This window comes from Bos taurus, chromosome 14, assembly GCF_002263795.3.
Source record: "Bos taurus isolate L1 Dominette 01449 registration number 42190680 breed Hereford chromosome 14, ARS-UCD2.0, whole genome shotgun sequence".
In the NCBI taxonomy this organism is placed as follows: domain Eukaryota; kingdom Metazoa; phylum Chordata; class Mammalia; order Artiodactyla; family Bovidae; genus Bos; species Bos taurus.
Genome location: NC_037341.1, coordinates 51,787,280 through 51,804,137, shown reverse-complemented (window position 1 = coordinate 51,804,137; position 16,858 = coordinate 51,787,280). Strand labels below are relative to the sequence as shown.

At 35.8% G+C, this 16,858-nt stretch overlaps 1 protein-coding gene across 1 annotated transcript in view; it reads right to left on the bottom strand.

The window, feature by feature from the left end:
* Window positions 1–16,858, bottom strand: part of CSMD3 (CUB and Sushi multiple domains 3) — a 1,470,240-nt gene that overhangs the window by 471,653 nt on the left and 981,729 nt on the right. Inside the window, exons 19-22 of the mRNA NM_001424929.1 lie at window positions 15,002–15,190; window positions 9,911–10,027; window positions 3,826–4,041; window positions 1,405–1,593 (exon numbers count right to left, since the gene is read on the bottom strand). Coding sequence (NP_001411858.1) covers window positions 1,405–1,593; window positions 3,826–4,041; window positions 9,911–10,027; window positions 15,002–15,190 — 711 coding nt within the window. The remainder of the gene's footprint in view (window positions 1–1,404; window positions 1,594–3,825; window positions 4,042–9,910; window positions 10,028–15,001; window positions 15,191–16,858) is intronic.

Here is a 16,858-nt window from a genome sequence, read left to right as displayed (position 1 = left end):
GTGAATTAACCCAGTATCAAATGACTAGAATATAAAGCCAAACACCCTATTCCCAAGGTTTTCATTAATTGACCTTTGAAAATATTCACACCAAATGAAAATGGAAACAGGGACAATTCAGATACAGAGGAGAATTCCAAATCCGGAAACAGTAAAACAAACAAACAAACAAAATCAGCAACAACAACAAAAACAAACATAGAAACAAAACCAGAAAGACTACACTCTATATATCTCCCTGGAAAAGATGTTTTGGGAGTAAAGACATTTCATCTGTTAAATATCAGCTTCTCTGTTATATAACACTTAGGGGCTATGAAAACAATCTCAGCACTATAAAAACCTTCAGACCCATATTAACCTGAAATATCAATTTTGTTTTACTAGATTTAAGGATTCACAGGATTCCCACAACATTCCATACAGTGAGCAATGTATGGAATAAGTCACAGAAGGAATCCTCTTCTTCATTAATCTTTTAATCTAGAGGGAATTTGCCTCCATTAAAATAAGTAAAAAAAGGATAAAGTCTTAAACCACAGATCAAAGCTCTACAAATTCACCTGATTTTGTAGTATAACTTACAAACAACTGTGACCCACAAATTTATAATTAAATTCAAGTTAAATACATTTGAGAGTTTTAAGAGCTTTTTGAAATAGCAAAATCACTTGTATCTTGTTCTATTATAAAAATGTGTACTGATAACCACTGAATGGGTGATCACCTAAAGAAATTCTTGTTTATTTCCTGTATAAATAGAAAATGATTTTAAGTCCTAGTGAAAAGTCCTTCATTTCTCTACAGATATTTTTTTTTCTATCAGTCAAAATATTCATTTCCAAAGGTTGAGATGGTGCTTCAAATTTTCAATACTTTAATTATTGCTATTCTTTATTTCACAACATGAATTCCCATCGGAATTCATCTATCATAATAGATTATTCTGTAGATTGCATATATTGAGGCAATACTTGCCTTGATAACTCAAATTCTCTACTATTTTCCCTTGTAATCCTTTCATAGGTGTTAATTCTAAGTTATCAAATATTGTCAGAAATCATGAAAAAACATCTATTAATAGAATGCAGAAATGCAATTGTCTGTGAGCTTTCAAAATATGATTCTATTATCTATTATCTGTCTCTCTAACCATCTCTTCGTTCCTTATTCCCATGATCCGAAGACAAATTTAGAAGCATGGTAGGCTGAATGGAGCAGTTGAGAAGATAATTGTGTTTTACCAGATTGCCAAGTAAAAAAAAAAAAAAAAATTGAAATAATTAATATGAAATAAATGAAGAAATTCAACAGATTACATATTTTTTAAAAAGGGTGTATAATCATGCAACTCCATGGACAGTGACTACACATACAAGCAAATGAAAGCAGCTGACCACGTACCCACACACCTTGGCAGAGGTGCACTCCACACTCGTCGGCCACCACCAAGACAGATGATCTCTGATGTCCCTTCCAGACGATAACCTGATGAGCATGAGAAGGTCAGAGTGTCACCAACCCCAAAGGTGAACCCAATTCGGTTACCATATTGAGGAATTCCAGGATCTTCACAAGGTTCCAGATTATACTCTGTAATTGGATGAAGAGGAAAACAAACAAACAAACAAAAAACAGTAGTGATTTTGAGGGTATACTTCTATATTTTGTAAACTGGTTGCTTTCAGGGCTAGCCATACATTTTAAAAGTGCTTATAAGTATAACTGCGGGCTTCCCCCCATGGCTCAAGGGTGAATAATCCTCCTGCAATGCAGGATATACAGGGAAGTGGGTTATATCTCTGGGTCGGGAAGATCCCCTGGAGGAAGGCATGGAAACTCACTCCAGTATTCTTGCCTGGGAAAGCCCATGAACTGAGGAGGCTGGTGGGCTACAGTCCATAGGGTCCCAGAGTCAGACAAGACTGAGGCGACTGAGCACACATAGATGTAATTATGGGTATATACTATGGCACACATAATTTTCTTCTTTTGTGAAAGACCTGCAAGATCAAACCAGTCAGTCCTAAAGGAAACCAGTCCTGATATTCATTGGAAAAACTGAAGCTAAAGCTGAAACTCTAATACTTTGGTCACCTGATGAGAAGAACAGACTCATTGGAAAAGACCCTGATGCTGAGAAAGGTGGAAGGAGCATTGAAAAGAAAGATTGAAGTAGAAGGAGAAGGGGATGACAGAGAATGAGATGGTTGGATGGCATCACCAACTCAATGGACATGAGTTTGAGCAAGCTCCGGGAGCTGGTGATGGACAGGGAAGCCTGGCGTGCTGCAGTCTATGAGGTTGCAAAGAGTCAGACATGACTGAGTGACTGAACTGAACTGAACTGAACTGTGAAAGACCTAATAATATAATAAATACTCTTATGTGTAATTAAATAAAGATGAGAAAGTGTCACCTTGTGAATGATACATTGGAAATGTAGATATTTATCTTGTATTTTTTATTCTCTATTAGAAACATTTTGTTTTATTTAGATTTTTGATTTAAAATAATGACATGATAGAGTAATATTTTCAAATGCAAAAATATCATTTGGAATGAAATCATTTACATTTTGAAATGACATTTACTTAACGGTTTTAGTCTAAATGACAAAGACTCTTGTGCCTATAGTATACGAGGAATTCTATTAATCCATATTATGAAAAATACGTGACTTCAGAAGCAAGAATTTATGTAAGACTGACTGCCCACAAACTTAAAATTGTATATTACAGATTTATACAAGAGAATTTCCTCAAGCAATGAATGAACATCATGAAAATAAACCTTTAAACACTCTTCAGGGTATGACAGACTAAATTAAATTAACCATAATATAATTTATATAGAGTCTTAAGAAGAAGTAGCTTATCTAAAAACATTCCCAGAACACACACTTAGTACCTAACTGTAGTGGAGAACAAAGGGATTGCTTCATGTTGATGAGCTATTATTTTAATAACATTCTAGGTTAAAACTGATTATGCTCATTTGTTCTTCTCTATGAAATAACTTATTTTAGTAGACAAATATCTCCATGCAAATACTGCAATAACAATTGAAGAACAAAGTCAGTATTTATTATTTTATTTATATATTTGTAATATATATTATTAATATAATTATGTATAATTGCAATATTGTAAACTTAGTATTAGCAAGTTGGCATAAGATTTACTTATTGTTTCTGTATTCTCTTTCACTATTCCATTTAGCTAAAAAGTAGAACTAACAAGAATATTTCTTTGTTCAGTTTTGTCTTACAATTTTCTTCCCTTATAATCCAAGTTATAATATTGTCTATAGATATAATATTGCCTATAGAGGTTATTCTAGAATAAAAAGGATAATAGAATTAACTTGCTTCTAGATCATCTAGTTCCAAATGAATATATTAATCTTGGCCTGCAAACAATGACTTTTCCCAGAAACACAAAACTAGAATATCACTGGTTTAATTCACATTTCATTAATGGACTAAGTAAACCTTTACATATATGTATGGGCTTCCATTTTAAGTTCACTTGACATTTTTAGCAAGTTTTCCTCTCAGAATTCTACAGGAATATAAGTTAAAGAAATGTATTTATTGTATTTCTAGTAAATTTTTGTGAATTAATTTCTTTTTTGCTACTGTTTTAAGGTCCCCTTTAATATATTACTATAGTCAATCTTCAAGGCATTTCAAACTTTCCTTAAAATTTGTTGGCAGATAGCTTTTTTGCTTTCACCCTTTTTTGTCTCATTTTCTCTCTCTGTTTGATCATGCATAAGCTATTTTCACTTTTAAAACTCTGGTTTTAAAACATATTTTCTTACCAGAGAATGTAATATTGAATCCTTCATATGATATTGAGAAATCAGAAATGAAGCGCAACTGAGCCCTGAAATTTCCATAGAGACCAGCATTGATTGTTGAAGGAAGTTCTGAACCAGTCAAGCGTGCCAGTGGTTGGGTAAAACTGCCATTCTCTGTGATCAGTAAGTAGTCATGATGGTCTTCCAAATGAAAGGTGTGGAAGTTGAACTGTACACCTAATAAGGAAAAGAGGAAAATTAGACTCATAAAGTATATTAGTAAAACACACAGAGTTACCAAACTAACAAAAATCAGGACTCTTATAACAGATTTTTGTGAAAATGAAAGGCACTGGTATAAAATATTCTGAATATATAGTATAATTATTATATCTTTCTTTTGAGTTTTTCTGTTTGCTTGTTTCCTTTCGCTTCTCTATAAGGTTTATAATGAGTCATGTCTTGGAAACTGCTTGGAAATAAATTTTTAAAATTACTGTCTAAAAAGAAATTACATGCATTTTCTGAAAATTTCAAGGAAAACTTATACCCTTTATTTAAATAGAAGTGTTTTGGGAAAAGTAACCACTCATTCAACTTCTAATAGGATCGACTACTCTGTTAATACCTAACAGAATTTTAAATTTTCCCATGTATTAACTTCAGTACATATCAGAACAAGTACATTTTTCTAAGAAAAACATGCAGACTGATAAACTGATTTTTTTTTCTTTTTTTGTTCATTTGCTCTTCTATTTCTTATTTTTAGTCTCTGACCAAAATCCAATTCACTTTATCTGAACTTCCACTCATGTTAAAGTGCTTAGCAACTCTTTGTAGTTTATATAATGGATTCATATAGGGTATACTCTTTTTGGTATGAGTTCTTTAGAATGCGTGATCAGTCTCGAAGTCATGTCCAATTCGTTGCCACCCCAGGTACTGTAACCCGCCAGGCTCCTCTGTGCATAGTATTTCAGATAAGAATACTGGAGTGGGCTGCCATTTCCTCCTCCAGGGGATCTTTCTGACCCAGGGATCAAACCCACATCTCCTGCATTGCAGGTGGATTTTTTACCACTGAGCCTCCTGGAAAGCCCCTGAGTTTCTTTCTCTTACCACTAAGTGTGTGAGATTTCTCTCTACTTTTGTGTGTGATTTTAAGTTGTTTTAGAGATCCATTTCATTTTGTGAACACAACACATTTGTCTGTTCAAAAGTTGATGGTTATTTAGATAATTGACATTTTAGCTTGAATGCAGAAAATGCTGCTAGGAGCATTCAAGTATGTCTTTTGAAGAACATAATTGCTTATTTCTGTTGGATCGATACCTAGGAGTAGAATTACTGGCTCATGGGAAATTTATATATATATATATATATAGTTCAGCCTTAATATTGTTTCACAAAGTGGCTATGCCAATTTACATTTTCATCAACAAATCCAATTGATCTGTATCTTCATCAATATTTGAAAGTTTAAATTTTTATTTTTATTTTTTCATTTGTTCTGTCCTGGTGAATACGGTCATTGCATTGTGTCTTATGTGACTGTTTAATGACACTCAAATGCATGTAATAACCTAACAATTACACATACACACACACACACACACACACACACACATCCTATACTGTTTGTAAGATATGCATATGTGTGTGCTCAGTTGCTCAGCTGTGTCCGACTATTTGTAACTCTATGGATTGTAGCCCGCCAGACCCCTCTGACATGGGGTTTTCCAAGCTAGAATACTAGAGTGGGTTTCCATGTCCTCCTTCAGGGGACTTCCCGACCCATGGATCAAACCCACATCTGTGTCTCCTGCATTAGCAGGCAGATTTCTTTACCACTGAGCCACCTGGGATGCTGTATTTAAGTACCAAATGAAATAAAGGAAGATATCACATTGATCTTTCTTTTGAAGTGCTTAATAAATTTTCTTATTTGATCTAGAAGAATCTCCAAAAGCTTCATCAAAAACTCAGTAACATATGTTAGTGGGTAATGATAAAATAACATTCTTAATGCTATTTATCAACTTTATAGTTCCAAATGATGGATAGTTTTGGAGTCTTCATTGCTTTTTTAAAAAATTGAAGTATGGTTGATCTACAAAGTTGTGTTAGTTAGTTTCAGGTATACAGCAAAGTGATTCAGATATGTGTGTGTGTGTGTATTCTTTTTCATATTATTTTCCAGTATAGATTATTATAAGATGCTGAAAATAGTTCCCTTTGCTATACAGTAAGCCCTTGTTGTTTAACTATTTTATTGTATATGTTAATCCCAAACTCCTTATTTATCACTTGTTTGTTATAAAAGCAAAAAGTGAAATAAAATGAGACCAAAAAATAAACTGAAAATATAAGTAATGATAAGTTATTATTGCATAATAGGCCAGTGATTTCAACTTGGAAAATACTTGAAATATACAATGATACTTTTTTTCAAAATATAACACATCTTTTTTTTCTCACTCCACAATGAGCCCTTTTTAGGACTGGGTCCAGAAAGTCAGTGTCTCAAAAGTTCTTCAATATAAATGTGGCATTTGATACTAGACAGATGTAAATGAAAATGGCAATGTAGCAAGGAGAAGATACTTTGCCATCTAGATTAACTGATATCTAAATTTACAAATTAACATGAGTGGAAGTTCAGATAAAGTGAATTAGATTTTGGTCAGAGACTAAAAATAAGAAAAATAGTCAGAAGAGCAAATGAACAAAAAAGAAAAAAAAAATCAGTCTATCAGCCTGCATGTTTTTCTTAGAAAAATGTGCTTGTTCTTATGTGTACTGAAATTAATACATGGGAAAATTTAAAATTCTGTTAGGCAGCAGTGCTAATGAGCCCACTGTCATGTATTACATGCATAGCCTTTCTGAAACGCACTTTCTCGGACATCTGGGAAAATGGATTCTAATAGAGTTGTCCTAAAGTTTAAATGAGGCAATATAAGGGATGACTTGGCACAGTGCTTTCACAGAGGAAGTGCTCAGCAACTCTTAGCTATCATTTATTGTTTACTTCTTCAACCTGAAAGTCAGTTGTTTTCATGTCACTCTGCCCTAGTCAACTACTTTAAAAAAATGAAGCTTCTGTTTATCATATTATGTTTTAAGCAATAAAATCTGTGTTTTTAGACAAAAGACCTTTTAATGAAAGGCAATTAATCTAAATAATAAAATGATACTAAGAACCTACTATATTATAAGCATTATAGAATATAAAAAATGAGATTATAAATAACATAGTCTATCTAAGGGAAAAAGACACATAAACTAAACGTTCAAACATTTTGCTAAGTGCTATGAAAGTAATTAATATGAGTCAATATCAGAGCATAAACTTAAGAGGTAGGTTGTCAGAGGGACTAGCAGATGCTTCTGAAGGCAATGACCTTCAAAAGTGAACAGCTCTTTGTGGAAGAGCAACCCTTGGGTGGACATTTCAGGAAGTAGAAGTAGACAGGCAAAGACATACAATCTTAATAGGGCAGTGGGTATGAAGAATAGTGAGAAAAAGTAAGTGGTTACAACATCATAGTACCGTCCCATAAAAGTGATAACTCAAAAAGTCCTATTAAGGTAATTTTTGTTATGTAAATATATGAAAAACTTGGGCTTGAAGTAAAAATATTATTAATATCTAGCTTATAGTTATAGTTATCATGAATTTTGACCTTCAGGGTGCAATACTGATGTGCATTTGTGTGTCAATGTGTGTGTATATGGACTGGGTGAGAAGTTTAACTACATTATCTTGATAATTTCTCCTAACTTTAAGAGATTATCCTTCACAAAACTTTGACTACACTTTGGAACAGTTGTACTTCGAACAAATTTTGTTGGCTCTTCCAAGAAAAGCACATAATCTGCATTTCATGCCATGTAAATACAGATTTAATTAACACTTGCAACGTCTGAAGGTGCAAAACCTCAAGTGTTAATTAAACCTCTGTTTACACAGCAAGCAGTATGTAGCCCTCCATTTTCTTGTATAATATAAGCAAGCTTATTTTAAACTCCATTAATCTGCTACACAGTGGGATAATAGGATGCTTTGGTTAACTTCCAACAAATAGTCTTCTATTATGGAGAACAACAAAAATGACAGTTTGTGAAGTCTTCCACTTCATTCCTGCAGTAAATACCAGAATACTCATTTTAACAGCATTTTTTCTCAATAATATTTAATTTTCATTAAAAGAACCATCCTTATATTACCTTCACCATTAATGAAAGGATGTATAATTTCAATAAAGGCTAACCATCTGTGTCTCAAATATTCTATCAGAACTGCAGATATATCTCACATAGTTGAACAGAAGTATAAAAAGCATCGTGCATGGTCATATAAAGTGAAGTAAGAAAAACAACAAATACTGTATATCTCTTATATGTGGAATCTAGAAAAATGGTTTTCTATTTTCATTTATTGCCAAAGTGGAAATGGTTTTCATTTATTGGCAAAGTGGAAATAGAGTTGCAAATGTGGATAACACACATGGTTACCAATGGTGGGGGAAGGAGGAGTGGGACAAATTGGGAGATGGGATTAACATACATAAACTACTATGTATAAAATAGATGACTAATTAGAACCTGCTGTTTAGCACATGGAACTCAACTCAAGAATCTGTGGTGAACCAAACGAGAAGAAAATCTAAAAAAAGATCTTATATGTAGTATATATGTATATGTATAACTGTTCACCTCATTGAACAGCAGAAACTAACACAACATTGTAAAGCAACTCTATTCTAATAAAATTAAAAAATAAAATAACACATCGTGTAAAAACCACAGTGGATTCAAATGTTTTAAATAAAGCTTTAATTTTTAAAACTGTAACATCACCTTCTCATTGCTAGGATTTGGGTTTTTTAATTTTTAGATCTTTGATAATAAAGCCAATAAGTACAATGTAATGTGTGTGCTGTTGCTCAGTTATATCCAACTCTTTGTGACTCCATGGAATGTAGCCTGCCAGGCTCCTTTGTCCATGAGGATTCTCCAAGCAAGAATATTGGAGTGGGTTGCCATGCCCTCCTCCAGGGGATCTTCTGAACCCAGGGATCGAACCTAAGCATCCCTCATTGCAGGCAGATCTTTACTGACTGAGCCACCAGGGAAGCCCAAGAATACTGGGTAGCCTATCCCTTCTCTAAATCAAACTGGAGTCTCATGCATTGCAGATGGATTCTTTACCAGCTGAGCTACCAGGAAGCCCATGTACAATGTAATAGTAAAAACCAATAAGAATAAGCAGTTTTTAACATGAATAAATTATTTTTTAAAATAATAGCATATAGATACTTTCAGGTAAATAATTTTCATCCATTTTTGTTTTGATATTTAGAATGCCCATTTTCCCACTGTCAAGCTATTATCTTAAACCATTTATATTGCTAATATTCATTGAATATTTTGGTTGTATTGCATGAATAAATCACATTTAGTACTACAAGGGCTTTCTTTATTTGTTCAAAGGACATTTATTAAGCTCTACTATAAGCACAGCGCAATTTTTTACTTTCACTCAACTGCGTGAGATCCAACTGCAGTTCTGACAGAAAATTTGAGACAAATATTTCTAGGACAGTTATACATTTATATAGGGTATATGGTTATAATAAATAACCATTTTATTTATATTTCTTTATATTATATTTATTTATAATAAATAAACCATTTTAAAACAAGTGTATATAAACATGTACTGTTTACTTTACAATCAGTTCAGTACTTCAGAATATCTATTTCCCTTTGAATTTTTGAAATCAACTTCTTAACACTCTGCCAGAGACAAAAGACATCCTATTTGAGATTTTATTGTTATGAAAATTTCAAATTACATTAGTTTAATATATATATATATTACCATTCTGAAAAAAAATCATATGAGCATGTATGTTATAATACTACAGAAAAGTAAATATAATCCTCTGCTGCAGTTATTCAAATTGAATTTTGTATTAGCATATTTTAGTACTGATCTGTTTTTGCTCATGCAAAATGACATTGTAAAGGACAATGAAATAAAAATATATGCAATGAAAATTAAGAAGATAGCCCATTATCATTGCATGAGACAAATTACCTTTTCCATGGGTTACATCAACAGTCCATGTACAATTCAGAGAATTTGGATAAAATTCTGGGTAACCAGGTGATAAGATTGTTCCACTAGGCCCTCTAACATCTCCTCCACATAATGCTGAAAATACAAAGAAATATAGTCATATGATCACTGTTAAGAGAGGCAAAGGCTGAACAAATCTCTCTTGAAATAGGAGTCTGATTATCTTTTCTTAAGTTACTTCCTGGAAATAATAGGAGTGTGTAAAGACCTCTTCCAATACTAGAAATTCACTTCATCCTTTGAAACACTAGAGAAGAAAAAGGTATATAATTGTATCTGAGAATTAATACCAGCCCCAAAAGAATTTAGCTCAACCTTTCATATTTGCATTTAAAGTACATACTTATATATTTCTAATTACAAGCAATTTTGCATAAATCAGTTATAAATTAAACATGAGTAATTAATTGTTTAGCAGTTGCTCTTTTACTAAGCTTTAAGAAAACAATTTGTTAATTATACAAAATTATTTATATTTTAGATTCCTAAAGGGATAGGTGTCATTCTTCACAGAATTCCTTTTGACATAGTGGAGTAAACTGAAATTTAGAAAGCTGTTTCTGAACTTGTGCATTTCTCTAGGAAACATAAGGAATAAAAAGAGTTTTCTGAGAGGATAGTTAGTTTTTAGTAAATACTCCAAGATAATAAAAATAAATATTTATGAACTGAAGTAACAGAAATTAAATTTTGATTCAATGTTTATTTACTGTAGACTAAATCACAGTTAACAATGCCTTCTAACACCAGTGGTTACAATAGACCAGATAATTTTATCAGCATTAAAACTAAAGGAAACCTAGATGCTACTGCTGCTAAGTCACTTCAGTCCTGTCCGACTCTGTGCGACCCATAGACAGCAGCCCACCAGGCTCCCCCGTCCCTGGGATTCTCCAGGCAAGAACACTGGAGTGCTTTATTGACTATGCCAAAGCCTTTGACTGTGTGGATCACAGTAAACTATGGAAAATTCTGAAAGAGATGGGAATACCAGACCACCTGACGTGCCTCTTGAGAAATTTGTATGCAGGTCAGGAAGCAACAGTTAGAATTGGACATGGAACAACAGACTGGTTCCAAATAGGAAAAGGAGTCCGTCAAAGCTGTATACAGTCACCCTGTTTATTTAACTTATATGCTGAGTACATCATGAGAAACACTGGGCTGGAAGAAACACAAGCTGGAATCAAGATTACCGGGAAAAATATCAATAACCTCAGATATGCAGATGACACCACCCTTATGGCAGAAAATGAAGAGGAACTAAAAAACCTCTTGATGAAGGTGAAAGTGGAGAGTGAAAAAGTTGGCTTAAAGCTCAACATTCAGAAAACGAAGATCATGGCATCCGGTCCCATCACTTCATGGGAAGTAGACAGGGAAACAGCGGAAACAGTGTTAGACTTTATTTTTCTGGGCTCCAAAATCAGTGCAGATGGTGACTGCAGCCATGAAATTCAGACGCTTACTCTTTGGAAGGAAAGTTATGACCAAGATAGATAGCATATTCAAAAGCAGAGACAATACTTTGCCAACAAAGTTTCGTCTAGTCAAGGCTACGGTTTTTCCTGTGGTCGTGTATGGATGTGAGAGTTGGACTGTGAAGAAGGCTGAGCGCTGAAGAATTGATGCTTTTGAACTGTAGTGTTGAAGAAGACTCTTGAGAGTCCCTTGGACTGCAAGGAGATCCAACCAGTCCGTTCTGAAGGAGATCAGCCCTGGGATTTCTTTGGAAGGAATGATGCTAAAGCTGAAACTCCAGTACTTTGGCCACCTCATGTGAAGAGTTGACTCATTGGAAAAGACTCTGATGCTGGGAGGGATTGGGGGCAAGAGGAGAAGGGGACGACAGAGGATGAGATGGCTGGATGGTATCACTGACTCAATGGACATGAGTTGAGTGAACTCCGGGAGTTGGTGATGGACAGGGAGGCCTGGCGTGCTGCAATTCATGGGGTCGCAAAGAGTGGGACACGACTGAGTGACTGATCTGATCTGATCTGATGAAGAAACGATAAGAACTAATGTGTGCCAAAGTGAGGCAAGCTGTACCTTGAGTAACCAGGCAATCTATGTCAATGGAGGTTACACTCTTGGCTCAGGAGAATAAATTCTGTTTATTCACTATTCCTCCCTTTAAGGAATTTTAGATTAGTTGCCTCTGGGGAAGAAGTTTAAACTGAAGGAAAAGCATAATCAAATCAGTGTACAATATTATATGTAGTCGAGTTCAGTTAGAATGAATGAAAAATTAAGTAGCAGCTTCACACAAAGCTCAGACATTCAAAAAAGTGAATATAAAGTATGCCTTGTCCAGCTATGCTTCCTGTCCAGCTAGATCTCCCCTGGTGGCTCACACAGTAAAGCGTCTGCCTACGATGCAGGAGACCCGGGTTCAATCCCTGGGTTAGGAAGATCTCCTGGAGGAAGAACTGACAACCCACTCCAGTATTCTTGCCTGGAAAATCCCATGGATGGAGGAGCTTGGTAGGCTACAGTCTATAGGGTCACAAAGAGTCAGACATGACTGAGCGACTTCACTTTCACTTTCACTTTTCACAGCTATACTCAGAATGAGTTGGGGTTACAAAAGAGGAAGATAGATAAAGATGGAGATTTCAATGTGACATAAATGATCTTTCAAAAAAACAAAGAGGTAAGAATACTGGAAGGAGACAAAACTGGAAAGGATAGAGTCCATGCTATTAAGAATCATGAATTTCTTGATTAATAATTTGAACTTTTATCCCTAGGAAACAAAGTCATTAAATATTTTTGACATTGCGTATAACATGAAATAGAATGAAGGTTAGATTGAAGTAGTTGGATATTGAATTTAAGGTTGATTCCAGTTGCCTTGATGAGAGATGATAAGGGTCTATGTTGCTCCTAGGCAAACCAGACACATTCAATTTTATTATTAATAACACTTAAGCATGCTGGTATGCTGCTGCTGCTGCTGCTAAGTCACTTCAGTCATGTCCGACTCTGTACGACCCCATAGACAGCAGCCCACCAGGCTCCCCCGTCCCTGGGATTCTCCAGACAAGAACACTGGAGTGGGTTGCCATTTCCTTCTCCAATGCAAGAAAGTGAAAAGTGAAAGTGAAGTCGCTCAGTCGTGTCTGACTCTTAGCGACCCCATGGACTGCAGCCTACCAGGCTCCCCCGTCTATGGGATTTGCCAGACAAGAGTACTGGAGTGGGGTGCCATTGCATTCTCTGGCATGCTGGTATGCTGCTGCTGCTGCTGCTAAGTCCTTCAGTCGTGTCCGAATCTGTGGGATTCCGTAGATGGCTGCCCACCAGGCTCCCCCGTCCCTGGGATTCTCCAGGCAAGAACACTGGAGTGGGTTGCCATTTCCTTCTCCAATGCATGAAAGTGAAAAGTGAAAGTGAAGTCGCTCAGTCATGCCCGACTCTTAGCGACCCCATGGACTGCAGCCTACCAGACTCCTCCATCCATGGGATTTTCCAGGCACGAGTACTGGAGTGGGGTGCCACTGGCATGCTGGTATACTTGGACATTATTTTTTTTTCCTCCTGCTTCTTCTGATAATATCACCACCAAACCATTCTATCTTGGTGAATTACTCTATCATTTGTCTTCATAGGGATGGATGGACACATGACCTGGAGAAAGCCAATCATAAAGGGCACTTTTCCCTTACTACAATTTCTGGTAGAGGTATGGACTAATCAGAGACCTTTCCTCATATTTTTCTAATTAAAATAGAATGGTAGAACTCTCATTCTTTTCTAATTTTGGAAATGTGAGGTTATATGATTCCATTCTCCTGAGAGTGTATTCTCTACCTTTAGTCCCACATATAGAAAAAGCCTGGTTTCAACTAAAGAGAATGATGATAAGGAGAGAGAAAAGCCAAGGTGGAAATGGAAATATCCTTGAAAATGTCTGAATTCATGATTATCATTAGCAACAAGAAGTATGCCATGTGTGCCTTTTCTAATTTTGGCCTGTGTTAGTCGCTCAGTTGTGTCCCACTCTTCGTGACCCCATGGACTGTAGCCCTCTGTCCATGGAATTCGCCAGGCAACAACACTGGAGTGGGTTGCCATTCCCTTCTTCAGAGATTTTCTCTACCCAGGGATTGAACCTGAGTTTCCTGCATTGCGGGCAGGGTCTTTACAATATAAGCCACCAGGGAAGCCCTTTTCTAAGTTTGAAACTTCGAAAAACAAATTCTGCTTTCATTTTTAAAAATCAGTTAGAATTGGGTTTTTGTCACTTAAGCCACAAGAATGCTGACTATTACAAATTGTACTGCACCAAATATGGGGCAGATATGCTGAGGATTCTTTTAAACCTCGTTATAAAAACAAATTGACACAAAAATGATGGCACTGACAGTATTTGAAAACACTTATAAAATGGGAAATGTGATCTTCCACTTGGCAAAAGGATAAGAATATGTTATGAATAGTGTTATAAATGAGAATTAAAACCCACAACCAATGGATAGATTTACTTTGTGTGTGTGTTTTACGGGTACAAGTATTTCCCAATCTTAGGAAAGCAGCTTCTTTCATTGTATTTTCATACATGTTTTCTAAAAAATGAAGGATTGCTGACTTATTTTCCATAGAAATAAATAAGAGATAAGGACACTGGTGTATTATTTTCTATGGTCAGGAACTGGCCATCACAGGGAAGTCTGGTACATTGCTATAAAGCTGTGTAGCTAGGCAGGATTTGGACTATTACACATTGTCTTCCAGGCAGGAGGTAAATGCTCTAGCTCTTCATTGCATTCACCTGATACCAATTTGACATTTCCAATGCTATTTTTTCAAGGAGTGCAGGACACAATAGGCACCTAAAATGGTTACCTCAACACATTTTAAAAATACATATAACATCCTTAGGCATTGGGTAAGTTTGATTTATTATCAGTATTCATTCTTTTGTGTCTTTATTAATGGTTTGATAACATAAAATTGGCAAAATTCAAGAAATCTCACATTTGACAAGATTATGTTGATTTATTTTTGGTTTATAAATTGGTTTATTTTCCATATTGAACCTACCATCACAGGTTGGAAGTGAATGACTCCACCAGTGGTTTTTCTCACACAGAAGGGGCTCTTCATGGCTCAGCCTGTATCCAGGATCACAACTAAACGAAACAGTAGATCCAATGGAGAAATCATGACCATAACGACGACCATGTACAGGTATGCCAGGATCCAAGCAAGAATAGGTGTTCACTGTAACACCTGGAAAACAAAGGGAATATGAAAAAGAGTAAGCTTGATGAGAATCAAATCACTGAAATACATTCTTATTCTTTTAAACAAACTCATTTCTTCAAAACAAACAACTGTTGGTGATAACTTTTACAGATAAATTAATGTGCTGATCAGTTCAGTAGCTCAGTAGTGTCTGACTCTTTGCGACCCCTGAAATGCAGCAGGCCAGGCTTACCTGTCCATTACCAACTCCTGGAGCTTGCTCAAACTCATATTCATCAAGTCGGTGATGCCAAAATCAGGTTACAAGGTACATAAAAACTTAATGAAAATGTATAATTGTCTATCAAATTTTGTATTATAAATTATGTATATGCTGCTAAGTCGATTCAGTTGTGTCCAACTCTGTGCGACCCCATAGACAGCAGCCCACCAGGCTCCCCCGTCCCTGAGATTCTCCAGACAAGAACACTGGAGTGGGTTGCCATTTCCTTCTCCAATGCATCAAAGTGAAAAGTGAAAGTGAAGTTGCTCGGTTGTGTTCGACTGTTAATGACACCATGGACTGCAGCCCACCAGGATCCTCCATCCATGGGATTTTCCAGGCAAGAGTACTGGAGTGGGTTGCCATTGCCTCCTCCGAATTATGTGTGTGTGTATATATATATATATATATATATATATATATATATATGTATATGTATATGTATAAATGTGTGTGTATATATATATGTAGTCCTATATATATATAGGACTTCCCTGGTGGCTCACATGGTAAAGCATCTGCCCACAATGCGGGAGACCTGGGTTCCATCCCTGGGTCAGGAAGATCCTCTGGAGAAGGAAATGGCAACCCGCTCCAGTACTCTTGCCTGGAAAAGCCCATGGACAGAGGACCGTAGTAGGCTACAGTCCATGGGGTCACAAACAGTCGGATACGACTGAGCGACTTCACTCCATATATTTATATATGTATGTATATATATACACACACACATTTATGGGTTTCCCTGGTTATTCAGCTGGTAAAGAATCCACCTGCAATGCAGGAGATCCTGGTTCTATTCCTGGGTCAGGAAGATCTCCTTGAGAAGGGATGGATAGTCTACTCACTTCAATATTCTTGGGCTTCCCTGGTGGCTCAGATGGTAAAGAATCCGCCTGCAATGAGGGAGACCTGGGTTCAATCCCCGGGTTGGAAAGATTCCCTAGAGGAAGGCATGGCAACCCACTCCAATATTCTTGCCTGGAGAATCCCCATGGACAGAGGAGCCTGACGGGCTACAGTCCATGGGATTGCAAAGAGTCAGACATGATTGAGTGACTAAGCACAGCACAGCAGATGCATATACAATAATTATCATAGCAATAATTAATGTTTTCAGCTTGTTATATTCCATGTTTTTACAACTCTAAAATGTTTGCAAAATTTACCTCATTTAGTCATTAAAATAATCCTATGAAATTACTTCTATCATTAAAACTCCATTTAACTGCTTTAGGAGACTCTAAGTATGTCTCAGAGATTGGTATCTGTGTCAAAGGATTTGTTCTGTAGCCATTTATCATTGCCTTGCTTTATATGATATTTACATAATCTAAGAAACATGATTATATCTAGATTTCAAAAATACAACATAATACAGCTCCTTGGGATTGGGGATTGCACTAAAACAAAACAAAACAAAAAACAGA